At 34.4% G+C, this 16,640-nt stretch overlaps 2 protein-coding genes across 5 annotated transcripts in view; one reads left to right on the top strand and one right to left on the bottom strand.

Annotated features, from left to right (window-relative positions):
* LOC117109405 (type-1 angiotensin II receptor-associated protein-like) overlaps window positions 1–3,214 on the bottom strand; it is an 18,567-nt gene extending 15,353 nt beyond the window's left edge. Inside the window, exon 1 of the mRNA XM_033251755.1 lies at window positions 3,021–3,214. Coding sequence (XP_033107646.1) covers window positions 3,021–3,068 — 48 coding nt within the window. The 5' untranslated portion in view covers window positions 3,069–3,214. The remainder of the gene's footprint in view (window positions 1–3,020) is intronic.
* On the top strand, window positions 3,187–16,640 carry LOC117109403 (TAR DNA-binding protein 43-like). 4 transcript variants are annotated; one of them, XM_033251752.1, is made up of 9 exons: window positions 3,188–3,326; window positions 3,435–3,687; window positions 4,331–4,500; window positions 5,616–5,753; window positions 6,477–6,683; window positions 7,408–7,546; window positions 8,486–8,590; window positions 12,616–12,702; window positions 14,101–16,640. In XM_033251752.1, the coding sequence occupies exons 2-8, from the start codon at window positions 3,441–3,443 to the stop codon at window positions 12,645–12,647; spliced, it is 1,038 nt and encodes a 345-aa protein (XP_033107643.1). In that variant the 5' UTR covers window positions 3,188–3,326; window positions 3,435–3,440; the 3' UTR covers window positions 12,648–12,702; window positions 14,101–16,640. The 4 variants fall into 4 exon arrangements, with proteins under 4 accessions (XP_033107641.1, XP_033107643.1, XP_033107644.1 ...); XM_033251753.1 differs by having other exon boundaries at window positions 12,616–12,754; XM_033251750.1 differs by having other exon boundaries at window positions 3,187–3,326; window positions 8,486–11,847; window positions 12,616–16,640.

The following is a 16,640-nucleotide window of genomic DNA, read 5'->3' as shown; positions in this document are numbered from 1 at the left end:
ATTGTATCAACCATCATGAGGGGCTGTCTCTTATACACATCTAGATGTGTATAAGAGACAGATTCCAGTAAATATTTTCCAATATCACTTTAAATAAAATGACTCACTTGTTTGCCTAATCCTTGGTTTTAATACTGGCATTCTGGTTGTAGTGATTATAGTCTGTTGGAACATTTGAAAGACACCCTCTTTGACTTTTTTACATTGTGACCAAATTTTCTTTGTGTTTTTTTACTGTATTGTGTTTAAAATACAAAAGGCACATTTTACAGGAAATTATACACAATCAAAACCAGGTATTCAAGGCTATTAGAAAAAAATGTGCTAAAATATTCTTTTAGAAGTCAATTGTGATATCATCACTGTATTCCCAATGTTATTTCCCTATCACAAACCATGCAATAATTTTACATTAGTGCAGTTTGCATTAATCTTTAACCTACATAATAATAATTTACATTAGTGTATGATATGTACTATATACTAATTTAATATATCTACCTTGCAAGTGAGCCTAAACAATGATAATTTACAGATAGTTGTATAGTGAGTAACTGGAATCTTCATCAGTCCCTCTCTCTGTAGGACTACTACTCATACCTTGATCCACCATTGTACAGTACATATGTGGTGTACAATTCAAAACATGGTACCCATACTGTATATTGTGCTGCATCATAATGAACAAAAAGCTACAGCAAAGGATGTTTACATAAATGTTTTAACAGATATTATACAGAGAATGCAGGCTCGGCTCAGCACTCTAAACTACATGAAATTACATGGGGCTGTCATTGTAAAATCATGAAAACAACGATGGTTATACACAGATGGCCAGGTCTTCAATATAACAACTCTGTTGGTTTTTTTTTTTTCTCTTTATTTATGATCTAACGACATTGTAAATACTATTGTAATGAACAGTACAGACTATCTGTGGGAAAAATCAATGGGAATGGCAGTGTGTTTATTTTAGCTTGCCACATCACGCGTAACTAACAAGGAGATAAGAATCACATGGAAAGATGAAATGTGTATGAGGTGAAATAAAATTGAGAGCTGAAGGAAATGCAAAAATAGTGTACACTAAAGTAGTACTGTAAAATAGAATAACAAGTACAATATTGTAGTGTTAAGTTACAGTACTAATTTATACTATAGGATTACCAGGGACCTAGGCTCTAAGTAAAATATGATGCTATTGAAACTGATATCACGAGGCTGATTTACATACAGTAGTAGGTGTTATTGTGGAATTACTGGAAAACCATCCAACACAATGAATGTTTCACTTTAATTAATGGTCTTTTAAAATAAATTTCATGTAGTTTTTTTTTTTTATTTTGAAATTTTGCAGTGTGTACTCAGACTACTTGATATAATCAGATATATATCCATGAAATGGATACAAATTGTGTGCTCCACAGGCCGGATTTAGGGAGGGAAACAGGGGGAAGATTCCCCCTCACTGTTAAGCACTACAGATTAAGATATTTGTGCAGGGACACATTAAGAAATGAACTTTCGAAAATTTACTTCTTTTTCTACTTTCCAACAGGTATATTTTTTTTATTTTGGATATTGTTTGCTAATTTTTATGTTAATTTCTGATGTCGAATACATCTTTTTCATGTAGTGAACTTTTGATTTTGAGCTTTTAATGTCTAATATTCCCTTCGCAAGCCCTATTTTATGGTTTGGGCCTGCTATAAAATGCATACCTACTTGTATAATATTAATAATAATGGTTTACTTAAATATCGCATACAATATTGTTGTACAGATGTGCTTACTGAAACTATATGGAAGATACTGTATAATTATCTGAATAAATTCCCCCTCGAATATTGAATTCCCCCTCGAGAGATGCATTTAGAACAAATGCCTCCTTCTTTGGGACTGAAAACAAGTTTAATGGAAGCAACATTATTCTTAACATATTCCATATGTTTTATCCAGTAGAATTATAGCTTTTCCAACCTGGTTGGGATCAATGAGTCTTTATGATTATGCAATAACACATTTTGACGATATGTGTGTTTTAGTTTCACATTTACAGTGCAATAAGGAAGGGGCGTTTATTTGAATAAATACGGTATTTGCATTATTTTTGTATCAACCATCATGAGGGGAATGCATTTTATTGGCTGATTATGATTTATTTTTTAAATTTTATTTTTAAATTAAAGGTAAGCAAAAAAAAAAAAAAATTTCGCCTTTCTAACCGCTTTACTATTATTCTACCTAGCTAGGCCCAGTGGTGGTTGTATTCGTAGTCCGTACTTCTTAATCTTCTTACACTTATTAGGGTACTTAACTAATCACTGTAAATTATAATTTTGTTGGCACAGTCCTGTTGTTCAGGACACTGCGAAAACCGCTTGCCTAGCCTAACCAGGGAAACCTAGGTTCGCTATGTCTACTACGCCTACAACTAGGCTAGGATAACTACTTTGCGTTTAGAAAGAAAAGGGCTGATTTAATTTAAACATTAACAATTTTTAAAAATATCGATAGCATTGATGTGGAAAAGCTCTTTCAAGGATCTACATTCTATAAAACTAGGGGACATTCTTTAAAAGTCTATAAATCCAAACCAAATCTTAATGTAAGGAAAAGAGCATAGGTCTATCCTACTATCATGTCACGGTCCGGGTCGTTAATGATTGGAATTCACTACCCAATGATGTTGTTGTAGTTGCTTCGAATGTAAACTACATGAATTTAAGTCTGGCATATGCCATAGCAAAATGTTGGTCTTACCACCATCTCAATTTCCGCCCATATGTTTCTGAACAGTTTGTTATGACGACTTTGGAGGCACAAACGAGCTAATGCTCTAGCCCTAAGGTTTTAAGGTAATTCAATGTAGGCTAGGCTAGCCTTAGCCTAGGCTAGGTCTAGTTAGGCCTAGGGCCTAGGGCTAGGCCGGTGTAAAATATTGTTTTCACTCTCTACTACTATCTCTCGCTTAATTTCATTGCAAAATGATACAATAATTCATAGTGACATACACTAACCTTTAAAGGAATACGACTTAGCGGGTTAGAATCAAATTGACTATCCATTATCAAATACGTCTGCTTCTTTAATGATTCTTTACCCTTGTTGCTGTAACACCTCGATGAAGTTTTTTAGGCCCAGGAGAGCTTGCTTGTCGATTTTGTTTGCGGCAGGCAACGATGAGGCGGTAATCATCGTCACATGAAGACCATGATGGGCAATGCATCACGTGAACGAACATGTACAAGCGCCCTCTATAATTAAATCTGTGATTGGTGGTTTACGCTTGGGTCGCCATTTTGCTCACGTGTAAAAGGAAGAACGTAAGTTGTTTTGATTATATATTTTACAGTTTTTATGTGTAAATACACGTATTTACAAAACCACATAAGTACAGGTTGAATCAGTGCATGTTTTTAAATAAATTTCAGGGCAATATGACGCAGTACGTTCGCACAGTCGAGGACGAAAATGATCCGGAGCCGATGGAACTCCCAGTCGAGACAGACGGAACAATTCTGTTATCTACGCTGCACGCTCAGTACCCAGGCGCGACGGGGCTGAAATATCGTAACCCTGACTCTGGTGCCATGCGTGGCTTACGTGTCGTAGAAAATGCAATACAACCGCCGGATGAAGTGTGGCATGACTATTTGTATGTTGCGGCTTACCCCAAAATGTCAGGTACCGGTAGTTACATGAATACAGTTTTACTAGCCTAGCTAGTAGTAGGCCTAGGCCTAGATAATAGGTGGGACCTCTGGTCCCCTTGCTGAGGCTGCTCTTGGTTGGTTGGTTGTCTAGCCTAGGCTAGCCCTAGCCTGGTAGGTAGGGGCCTAAACTTAGGGCCTTAGGCCTAGGTTAATATTAGAAATCATCAGAGATGTACTGTGTTTAGGCCTACCTAGGCTAGACGTAGCGTACAATCATTATTAGCCAATAGCGCACTTCACATCTTGTTTCTTGTGCTGAAGATAAAAAAACGATCGATTTTCCTTTATTAACGGCAATTTTTAGTTGATTTTCATCACTTTTTTACAAAAAAAGATGAGAGGCAGCGAGAAAATCAGGGTCGGGCGGTGACGCTAAACAAGTATATATTTTTTTTTGGCCTAATTTAGAGTAAAAGTTAAACAGTCGTGTGAAAAACAGGTTGATTTTATACTTTATAGGCCTAGTTATTTATAAATTCTTGCTGACCACCTGTTTTTGGAAAAATATTTAAATCTTTTTTTGCAAATAAATAATGATTATAATGAAAATCCTAATTGTTTTGTGGTATTATTGTTGACATGGTGATGACTGATAATTTTTTTTCTTTTCACAGTAGACAACAAACGAAAAGGGGAGGAAACTCAAGACATACCAGTTGGAAAAACACGAAAAGTAGAGAGGAACAAGTCTACAGATCTGATTGTTCTTGGTCTCCCATTTCATACGAAGCTCGAAGACATGAAGGCTTACTTTGAGCAGTATGGAGCACTTGAACTGTCCGAGGTAAGAGGATAAAATTTGAGGAAGTTTTATTTGTTTATCAGAACCTTAAAAAAGATATATATTGAAAAAATACAAGTTTATTGTCTTTTGTTTCTTTGTCTTGGACTATTTTGTGTTTTTCCTTTTTTTTCTTTTGTGTGTTTTGAGGAGGGAACAAAAAGAAATTGAATTAGTCATGACCTAGGCTCATTTACAGTAGCCAAGTTGGAAAACAAAACAACAAAATCGAACAACAATACCACAAAAATGATTTTCAATTGACCCTTAAATCAGGACAAAGCACTTAAGGTGGAGAAAAGAAATATAAAACAATGTAATTAATACCAACAAAGAATATACACAAATAGTGGTGGATCCTGATGTAAAAAGCTTACATGAAACAAAAAAGAAAAATACCTCAAAACATGTTGTTGGGTGTGGCAAACATAATTAAATAGAAAAAGTGTTAATTAAAGTAGGTGAAAAGGGGGAACTCACTACACATTATAGTAAAAACAGAGTGTCTGAAAAGATTAGGTACACATTAAGTTTAACAACTTATCTACATTCATCAGCTGACCCATATTTATGTTCCTGGATACTCCGTAAGATTCTCTCTGATATTTTTTTTGCTCTCTGTACCCTGCACATCCTCAAAAACTATTTGGCTATAAATCTTTTTCTTTTGTAGTACCAGCACTTTGGAATTCACTCCCTGCACACATTAAAAACTCCAATTATCAAGTGTCAAATGATGATACCTTAATTTTTTTTATATACAAGTTGACAAAATGAAAATGGGAAAACAAATAGTATACAGTATTGTAACAACTTATCTAGGAATTCAACTGCATCCTTCAACATCACTTTGTAAAGTACGGTACATGGAACTTCAGTTAAGTTTTTAAAAAATGCACATGATTCCCTACAAGGCATTTCTCTACCTTGCCCTTATTAATTATTGATTTTTTTAAATGTTTGCCTTTAGATTAAGTATACTGAACTTAGGGGAGGCTAATCATTTTTAGCTAGTTATGATGACTATGTGGCTATCTGACCTTCCTAGGTTGTCTACTGGATTTTCATAAATAAAAAAAATAATAATAAAATTAATATGGAAACATTTCCATTTTTAGATAAAGAATGACCATATAACAGGGAAGTCAAAAGGCTTTGGCTTCGTTAGGTTTAAAGATCCAACGGTGCAAGACAAGGTGGTCTCGAGGCGGCATCAAATTGATGGCAGATGGTGTGATGTTAGATATCCTGATCGTGTAAGTATAGGTCCATTATACTAAGCCATTGATAATAGATATTGTCTATTGTCACACCATTCATAAACCAATGTTTAGTTCAGATGGGATGTTATTATATGTATGGAGAGTGTTGCTACAATAACATCCAATCAGAATAAAGAATTGGTTTAAGAATTGTAACAATAGCCACGGCCTAATTATTAATTTATTACTAAAGTTCGGGTAATTCACTTTTTTTTAATGTTCTAATATTTAAAGTATTTTTTCATTCTTATGGTGTTGATTTTGTTATTTTTAATGGTTTTATTACTTGAGGTAACTTGTTCTAATATTTAAAGAATGTTTTTATTTTTAATATGCTAATTTCATTATTTTAAAATGTTTTATATTTATTGCACTTTCAACGTTAAGACAAAGAGTACAAAATAGCAAGAGGTCCGACTGTCAGGGTTTCTTTGAAATGGAATGATATCTCAAAAAGTACTAACTTGGGCCTCCTTCAAAAAAGTTGTTCGTATCCATGTAAAAGTTGTTCGTATCAAACTTGCGCTAGCTTGTAATAGACGTCTGTTTGAATTCTAATCAGACGCCCCCATCTTCTGGTGGTACTTTGTTTTTCATTTCATTGTGTGCTTACAAAAAATCAAGACAGTTGAATTCTATACTCTATGTTTGAAAATGCAAAATTGAGCTCAATGAAGCAGAGAAAAAGATGCCATGAAGACAGTATTTATTTTACAGGGTTACCCCGAAAGAGAACAAAGCAAGAAAATTTTTTTACGTCGTGTTGGCGATGGAACGACCTCGGAGGATCTGTATTCTTACTTCGGTCAGTTTGGAGAGGTCACGGACGTGTACATTCCTACGCCGTTCCGCGGCATCGCATTTGTAACTTTCGCAGATTCGGAGGATGCTATGAAACTGCTAGGAGAGGATCGTACAATTAAGGTTTGTTTAAATTTTATATTCTGTATGGTATAATGTTATTTTATTGTTAGAAATATTGCTATTTCTGGTGACTTATTTTTATTATAATTCATAATATAATAAATTATAATATTACAATTAACATTTTCTGTTATTGTTATTACAGATGTTTTGAATTGCTGATTAAATTTTATAGAGGTTTAATTTATACCTTGTTTTAACAAACTTTTTTGCAAACATCTTAGTGGTGGTGAAAAAACATCATTTACTTATTTAGCAAAATGGTTCTCCCAAAAGCTTCTTGGTGACAAAGCAAATATAAATAGAATATTATTGATGAATATATAATGCAAGCATATAAGAAAATGATAATTGAGCATGCCCATATGCCCTCTTTAGAGATCCCATTGCATTGTTGTATGAACAGTGTGTTGTAGTGATGTAAACAGTCCAGAAATAGGACTAATTGATGCTTTATTTTTATTTATTTATGAAAAAAATTATTTATTTGGAGATATATAGCACAGGTGATAATACATAACAGGTGAGATAAATAGAAAAATATTTTTTCCCCAAAATTTCACTTTGTTAGTGCATGCAATAACAGGTCAAAAATGAAATATATTGCTATTAAAAGTTCATTCATGGCAGACAGTGTGTTGTCAAAACCAGGTATAACAAATCATGTCTCATTTTTTTATTGCGAAGGAAAATTAAATGATATTTGATTACTTGTTTATTTTAGGGTTTTAGTGTACATATAGACAGGGCGGAGCCGAAACACTCTAGGCAGTTTATGCAACGAGGTATGATGGACAACAATCCGGTCGTGCAAATCATGCAAGGATATGGAGGGGGTGGAGGCGGTGGTGGAGGGGGACGAGGTAAACTTGAAACAATTATTCAATAACATACGCTAAATGAGGTCCCAAGTTAGAAGAGGTCATTTCCGGAAGCTCTGTTTAAACGTCTTAGCACATTTAGTTTTGTTTACCTACTTATTGTGATACACATTGACTTCCGTGGGACAATTAATAAATGGATAATACACTATTAAAAACATAACAGATTTATTGAATTCGTGGGAGATGTGTTATTTTCCGGGAGATTCTAGTCTGGCTGCAGGAGAGTTTGAGGCTGTCCTGATTTCTGGCAGACTCCCACCATCTGTGGGAAACTTGGGACCCCTGAGCTAAGTCTTCAGAGTGAAATCAATGATATGTTGTAGAAGGGTAATACTCGGAAATGTTTTTGCAGAAGTGAATACCGTAAATGCTTTAATAAGTGCTGCAGCTCTTATAAAAGTTCTGGAAGCTTCAAAGTGCTGCGTTTATTCGAGAGCAACGTTTATTTTAGAGGGCCGCTTTAAAAAAAATATTGGTGTGGCACTTTCCATGCCCATTCCAATGTTACTTATCTAAAGTATATCCGTAGTTCGGTAGGCCTATCATACGTCATCGTAAATAAGCGTTTATAAAGAAATGCTTGTGTCTTCATTGTGTTATTTGTATATTTTAACACTTTATACATTGTATTTAAAACCCTGTTTCTCAAAGTGTCAAATTATACACAGGGTAATATACTCTCAATTATGCGGCATTTGGTGCGGCGCTTATTCGAGAGTGGCGCTCATTCAAGAGCTGCTCTTATTCGAACATTTACGGTATTTGGTTCTCAGAAATGTGAGTTGTCAGGAATTTTGTTTTTCACTAAAGGCTTTTTTGTGAATAAAACAAATGAGGCAATACCCAATTTATTTTATTTCTTCAATAAATGACAATACCTGTTTCTCGAAGTCACCTTGTACTTTTTTCATGAAATAGATTATTATTCTGGTCATGGTCGCTACGGTGATCGAAGTCGAGGCAACATGCGGCGTGGTAATTACTACGATGACAGACGGTCCAACAGCTATGGAGGAGGTTCAGGTAACAGCAGTATGAATACGGGAGGTGGGGGTGGAGGTGGAGGAGGAGGAGGAAGTGGAGGAGGGGCAAGTGGGATGAACCAGTTGGGTAACCTCTCCCTTAATGCTATGGTAGCCGCCACTGCACAGGCCCTAGCCCAGAATTTCAACATGATGGGAATGATAAATCAAGGAACAGGCAGTGGTGGCCAGGGCCAGCAACAGCAGGCTCAACAACAACCACCACAACAGGCTCAGCAAACTGGTTTCAATGACGGCCAGGGAGCCCTTGGCTGGGGTGCCGGTAATACAGGGGACACAAGTAATATGAGTACCATGGGAGGTGGGTTTTTTACCACTGGTTCAAAGGGAGATGCGAGTTGGTAAATTGCTATTCAACAGTGTTAGAGATTAACTGAGATCCCACAATCTAGTCTGATAAAACAATACTCTAATAATCTCAATTTCATAACTAAACTTGTATATAATTAATGTTTACAGAAGGCACTGTTTTCTGGAGGTTTTATTTAATTTGGTGTCCATAATAAATAATTTGAGTAATGTTATCCAATTTCAGATTGGTGTCAAACAGTATGGGGAAACATGGAGGTTTTCTGTACCTCCATAATTTCTTTAACAACAAGATAGATAAATATCAAACTTTGTTAAAGTAGTTAATTGCAATATAACTCAAGTTATGTAACTGAGTTTAGTATGAGTGTGACTTGAATATTGCTTGTACAGAAGATAATCTGAGAAAGAAGATGAATCTTTTCTATGTATGTTTAAAAAATGTGAGAATCTGGTGTGGAGTTGGTTTTAATTGAAACTAAGTTTTTATGTAGGTTTATGTCCTAATAATTAAAGACCATCTGGTTTTGTTTTTGTTTTTTTGTCCTTAGCCATCTATATATTTTGGAAGCCAATATTTTGTAATAACTTACCGCTATCTAGTTACTATGTTAGTATATTATGTGAATACTTACTTGATTTATGCCATTTCTCTGAAGTGAAAACACCATTGAATGTGAATGTACAGTACATAATTTCAGATGATGAACTTTGTGCTAGCATGGTTGGAAAAGAGGGTTTTTTATGCAGGATGGACAGTTCCATTATTTTTAAAGGGTTTTCTCTTCAATAAGAAATTGCATCTATCAGTTTATTTCCCTGAAGTGAATACACCATTTGACGTGAATGTACAGTACATAATTTTTCAGAAGATGAACTTGTGCTTTCATGGTTGCAAAGAGTTTTTGGTGGAGGATGGACTGTCCCATTATTTTTACAAGGTTTTCTCTTCTAAAAGAGATTGCAGCAATCAGTTAATTTCCCTAAAGTAAAAACACCATTTAAGGTGAATGTACGATACATAATTTCAGATGATGAACTTGTGCTTGCATGGTTGCAGGATGGACAGTTCCATTATTTTAAAGGATTTTCTCTCCTTAAGAAATTGCATAAATCTGTTAATTACCTTGCTCACAACTGTAAGTTGCCAACATTACCATAAAATTGTAATTTATCCTATAAATTTTAAACAAAGTTGATATTTGCTTGCTATGTGTTTGAATATGTATGAAGGTGATGAATTATTAATGAGATACTGTTGGTTCATATGGTGATTCTTTCTTTGAAGTTTAACATAGTCTGCTTAGTAACTAGAGTTAAATGTTGAACAGATGAAAAACATTTGTAAAAACTAGTTGATAGAATACTCAGTATTGTGAATTAAGCTGGTGAGGTCAGAGGTTGAACAATTAAAAAAGTATGTATAAGTTAATGTAATATGATGATGGTGAAATTAAGGCACATTTATGAAAAGATGTTACCAGTGAGGAGTACAAAAGATGTCAAAGGTCAATTTCCTGTGATTGTGCAACTAGTTAATGTAATGATGGTGAAATTAAAGCACATTTATGAAAAGATGTTAACAGTGAGGAGTAAAAAAGATGTCAAAGGTCAATATCTGTGTTTGTGCAAGTTGTTAATGCAGTATGATGATGGTGAAATTAAGGCACGTTCATGAAAATATGTTACAGTGAGGAGAACAAACGATGTCAAAGGTTAATATCCGTGCTTGTGCAAGTTGATGAAAATTCGTATTTTGTATATTTTCCCACAAAAACGTGAGAACATTTTTTAAAAGCTTACCAATATGACAATGATGTTGAGGTTAAGAAGTAATTGGCATTAAACGCCTTTTTAGTCTGTGTCTTACTGTTTATATTAAGTTGTAGAGTGGATGTTAAGAGAACCAAGCCTGTTCTCGCGTGCTATTTGAGTACGACTGTCAGAGAGAGCGAAGCACTTGCAGTCGAACGGTAGCTAATAAAGAATGATTTTTGTGACGAAGTGATTGTGTATTGTCTTGCTGTCAATATGTTTTCTGAGATGCTGAGTTTTTCACATGACGTAGGCACCTCTTCAAAGCTGCGTGCGCTGATGTTTTCATTTCGTCCCTGTCCGTTCTGACTGAGCCCTATCTAGACTGAGAATATTTCGAAAATATGGTTAAAGCTCTGTCCACACTAATTTATGTGATGTGTCCCTATATGGTCATGATGATGTCATATTACACCCAAATATGGGCATATTACATTGGTTTGTCACATACAGTTTAAAAATTGTGGAGAGATCTTTACAAACTCAACATATTTGGGAGAGTCTAATGAATGTATTTGAAGAGAGGTTGCCATGAAGGCCAATTCGGATAGTGTTGTACGATGCACCACCGCGATTTGCTGTCGCTTTGGGTCTGTGTGGGTTAAACGCAGACGCGATGGTTTGCGTCGGGGACAGTTGCATCATAGAATATTAAACATGTTTAATATTTCTCACACCAGCTTAAGACTCCCCGACGATGAATTGCATTAAGCTGCGTCGTACGACACTGTCTCAGTTGGCCTTAATATCCGTGAGTTTTTTTTATGTACTGTTGAACTGCAACCTAATAACAAGAAGTAATGAGAAACACTGCACAGGGATTTTTGTACAATAAGAGGTGAAAGAAAGGACATGTACGGTTAGACTGTTTGAGAAGAGAATCGTATACGTTGACCATAAATGATGCGGTTTATGGTTGATATTGCGTAAAAGGGTGAAGGAAGACAACTGGAGACGATGGATGGATGTTGCATTATGGGATGGATGATTCAGAGATGGCTTCTTTTCGTCAGACTAACTTAATACTATATGCGAGGAGTGAGGTGATAGCGGCTATTTGATGGTGGGCTAAGAGTCTTCGTTTCTTAATGATTATACTATAGAGGACAATATGTGAGTACACTATTACACTAGTGTGGTAACCATGGTGATGATTGTGTTTCGATATTCCCAGAATGTAAATCTTTAGACAAGTGCGTTTTTTTTTTTGCAGTTAATTTTCTTTGTAATTTTTTTGGACAAAAGCCTCACTGCTATTAAAGAGAATTGTATTTATTTGTGTTGCTTACTTTTGTTTAAAATATTTGATTACACGCTAAAAACAGATTTATATACTGTAGTATAGTACCTATATTTAATTGATATAGTTTTTAAATACAAGAACAGATAAACACTTGATTTAATCAAAGCACCACCTACAGTAATGGCTATTTAAAAAAAAATATTTGTGTAGTCTGGGGGTGCTTATGTGACTCCCATGGTAGTAAATTAATTCCACTAAGTAGTTTAAAATACTACAAATGATGCAAGTTTTCATCATATAAGTTTGTTGTAATGTGTTGAAGGGGTGATTAGTTATAAATCAAACAAAAAAAATCTGAAAATATAAACTCTATTTTTATTTATTTCTTTTTAGTATGAATTTTTTTTTTTTTTTTTTACAAATATCTTTTAAAATCTTTTATGTTGTGAAACTAGTATTGTTCCTTCCTAAAGTAATTCTAAGTCTGTATTAACATTAGTCCTTTGAAGAAAATATTGAACTTCATATTTTTATGTAATCCTTGCATATGAAATATTTTTTTACAACACTTTGTGAAAATAGTTCATATTATAACTATTGCTTGCAGAAACTAATACTGATTTTGTATTTCTTTTCAGGTCGATATGATCGGCACCGCGACTGGCGGTGATGGTATTCGGACTCAATCGTGTGTAAATTAAAGTGTCGTTTAACGTGCCATTCAGGTGATGATAACCACTACCGCATTTCAAGTTATTGATTAGATAATTTAATTAGGTACGTAATCAAATAATATAAGTAAAAAATAAACGATTTAATATTTTTTTACCGAGGAAAATATAGTAGTGTAGCCTATTAAGAGAAATTAAAATTAAAAGAAACTTAAAATTCACCCATGAAAATGTTACCATTCTACTGTAAACATAAAAATTTGAAATTATATGCAATTTTAGGATGTTACAAACTCTTATGTTTTAACATAACTAAGTAAAAAAAGGCAAATAATAACCCTACAAAATTCAAACTTTATAGGGTGAGGCTTTTTTAGTACCTTGTTAAGTGAACTTACAGTAGGCGTAGATATCACGAGGTGGGGTACTGTAGTAGTGAATAGCCCATAGATGGAAAAATATATGTTGTGCAATGGTGTAACAAAAAGACTTGAGGCCCCTGGGCAAGGCTTTTTCAGGCCGTAATACCGTGGGGCTCAGGGATATTTGACAAAAAAATTTTGGAATATGATTAATGAGATACAGATTTTTAAATATTTAAAAACTGGAGGAAAAGGTGGGAAAAGTGTGGTGTACTGCAAAATGAGTCTCATAGTTAGAAAATAAAAAATTGAGTTTATATTATATTTATGTAAATCACATTATAAGCTTTAATTTGGTATTTGAATGGAATCCCTAGGATAAATTTTGAGAAAATTGGCCTCAAAGATAAACTAACCTGTACAAACAATAGTAATAGAATTACAGAATACATGTGAGGAGAACACTGTTTTAGGTTGAAAATTCATTTAAAAAGTATACAATCATAAAATATAAATATCAAGTTATTCAAAAACATTAAAATCAAAATTTTGCAAAATTTGACTTTGTGACCAATTTTGGTGAATATCTCAATATGATTTCACCAACGATGCATCTCATTTTGTGGTGAGACCTCACAAATATGCTTTTTGTCTCTGGCTTTTAAAGAGCCCTGTTAGGCCACGGTCCTGGCAAAAATACAGTATGCCAATTAATAGGGAGTTTTTGATTTGTGTGACGATGTGACGCTAGAACAGAATCACTCATGCGTGCCTGTCCTGCCTAGCGTCCTACGTTCTCTGCATACCTACATTCGGCCAAATTGCGTTCCAAAATCTACTCGATGAGCTGACCTTAACGTTCTTGCATGCGTAGATGACTTTTAGTGAGGTCATTACGTTCTACCGTCGCCGTGAAATCGAAAACTTCCTAATATCGCAGGGCAGGTGTTACGCCACTGACAATATAAGTGACTTGTTATAAATTTCATATTTTTTTGTATATTGTGTAATGTATACATGTTTATTTTATCATGGTATTAACACTTCTATTGATTTAATTTTTGTCAAAATGTTCTCTTTACCTTATTAGGCGTGTGCATCTGAATCCACCTGTAAATCAGTTGTCCGCCCGTATTTCCATGCCTGCCGCATAATGCAGCTGAGTCTCCGATGTAATAACTAATAAACCCTAAACAGGGTCCTAGATGTCTTGTTCTATAGTTCTGTCCACTCTAAATCTTATTTATGTAATAAATATCTGATTTGACCATATATGGGAATAATAAGACATCATTCTCATATATGGACAAATTACAGAAATTAAAACAATTACGTGAAGCCTGGAATATGAGGAACATGGGATCCTTAACTCTGGTTTTATAAATTTAGTTCATTTTCTTTGTCACTCTTAAGCTGCATTTACATTAGACACGATACGACATATCATTGCTTCGTTTATATTCTTCAACACTGAGCGTATTTTTTGTCGTGTCGTTATCATGTCTAGTGCAAGTGTAACTTTGGTGTTGCAGTCAATTGTTGATCTGTGAGGCCTTATATTTTCCCAGATAAGCGTAAAGCCCTTGTTGTAGTACGTTTTCACCTTAACTATGCTGACTTGAAAGCCCTGTTTAGACTATCAATTTCATGTTTGACAAAAAAAAATGTGACACGCCTAAAAATGGTCATGATGTCATCACATCATGACTATATATGGGCATACAACAGTTTTTTGTCGAAGAAAATCTAATAGTGTAGACAGAGCTTAAGATATGTTCAGGAAATGGTAATACATAGTAACGTTATTACCTCTCAGGTTTTGATACATGTTTATTTTTGGCCTTGTCAAAGTTTGTACTAATTTTACTAAAGGATGGCAACAATTATACTATATAATTGTTCCAAAAACGAGATTCTTTTAAGAAGTGTAATGTATTATTTTTATTTATATAAATTGAACAGAATTGAAGAGAAGATGCTGCATATTTTTGTATGGTTTATTACCTTAAACAACCATCAATCCAATTCCTTGTACAGTATACCTTTAGTTTCATATTTTCCTGTGGCTATCAATTGCTAGCCTATGACTATAAACTTGCTAGTTTGTATCCTTCAATATTGATGTTATTAGTGAAAAGATCTTGGGGATTCAGTGGTGGATCTAGGATTTAGCAATGGGGTGTGGATAATGGGAGGTGAGAAGGACCAAGCAGGGTGGGGGGGGATGTGGGAGGGGCGTCCACTCCCATTTGAGATTTGTTTGAAATTAGTAGACTGCTAGACGATCTTAATTGCATCTGAAAAGAAGTAAGCTTAAAATAGAAAGGGTATTTTTTATCAGAGTACACAAGAAGCACACACACAAGACAAGTGACCATTAATTTTTTTTCATGGTAAACGAACGGGGATGGTTAGCCATCCTATTCACCCCCTCTAGATCCGCCACAGGGATTATCTATTGAATTACAGTAGAGTATAAAGTTGTTGGTGCATCACTATCTCTTGTCAGCTGGTATGTTATACCTGTACTGTATAATAGATCTCATTAATGTTTTCATTTCGACTGCCAGTGGTAATAGTCAGCTCAGGGAACTCGCTTCTTCTCAGTTAGTTCAAGTCCTGGTTTTACAAAGACAAAAAAAAAAACAATATAAAAATCATAATTTTGTGGAAAGCTTTTGAGCCGTCAAACTTTACTCTCCCAATTTAGTGTTGTGTTTAAACTAATGTACTAGACTATTTGTAATCACAATTTTATTACAAATTTAAACCAGAAAATTAATTTGTTTATTGAATGCAAAATGTTTATTGATGGATTATCCAACCTTATTAAGGGTTTGGTACTAAAGTGATTTTTCATAGCTTTTTTATTCAAGAAATGTTACAAGAATACTGCACAGTACAGTACTATCAAGATGACAATAAGCATACTCATATTTTTGCTTTTAAAATAGCAGTACCCTAAACAAGAATGGTACTCTGCCAGGATTGGCTGGAGTGATGTTACATGACATTGGTATTATTTGAATGCACAATCCAATAATATAAAACTTTATCGGCACCATGTGACAAATAACCTGTGATTTGCCGATGCAAATGAGGTATGACGTCATCATGTCCATATATGGATGATATATGATATCATCATGCACATATATGGACATTATATGACATGATCATGTCCATATATGGGAAATTCACACAAATTGTTCACGTAATACAGTCGCGTGGTCAGCTTCTTGGAAATCAACAATTATGTGGTTGATAATGGGTATTTGAATTCAAGAACTTTGTTCAATACATTTTTCTCAAAAACTTGTTATGTACAGTACCTTTTTCTCCATACCAAAGTTGCTATCATAGAACTGTGAGTGTATATTTGAAATATCCATTTAATTTTGCAGGCAAATATACTTGGTAGAGTTTTTACCTTTGAGGATTAAATGCATGCAAGTGGGTACCAAGTATTCTTAAAAATCTATGGTCATCATAATTCATATCATAATTGAGGGCACTAATATGATAAATCTGATCATAATACTGTGCAGTAACAATTACTATGGAAACAACTCGCAGTTGAGATTTTTACAAATTATTGAGTACTTTGACTAAATAAATTGATCATTTGAA

This window comes from Anneissia japonica, unplaced genomic scaffold (assembly GCF_011630105.1).
Source record: "Anneissia japonica isolate Jap-2015-1 unplaced genomic scaffold, ASM1163010v1 scaffold287719_len1884721_cov185, whole genome shotgun sequence".
Classification (NCBI taxonomy): domain Eukaryota; kingdom Metazoa; phylum Echinodermata; class Crinoidea; order Comatulida; family Comatulidae; genus Anneissia; species Anneissia japonica.
This window is presented reverse-complemented; position numbering and strand designations above follow the sequence as displayed.

Bases quoted from the DNA above. Each gene is read 5' to 3' on its own strand.
- LOC117109403 (XM_033251750.1), top strand. From the start codon at position 3,441: ATGACGCAGTACGTTCGCACAGTCGAGGACGAAAATGATCCGGAGCCG. The intron at 4,501-5,615 runs GTAAGAGGATAA...TTCCATTTTTAG, and splicing joins GAGCACTTGAACTGTCCGAG to ATAAAGAATGACCATATAAC. The intron at 6,684-7,407 runs GTTTGTTTAAAT...TGTTTATTTTAG, and splicing joins GAGAGGATCGTACAATTAAG to GGTTTTAGTGTACATATAGA.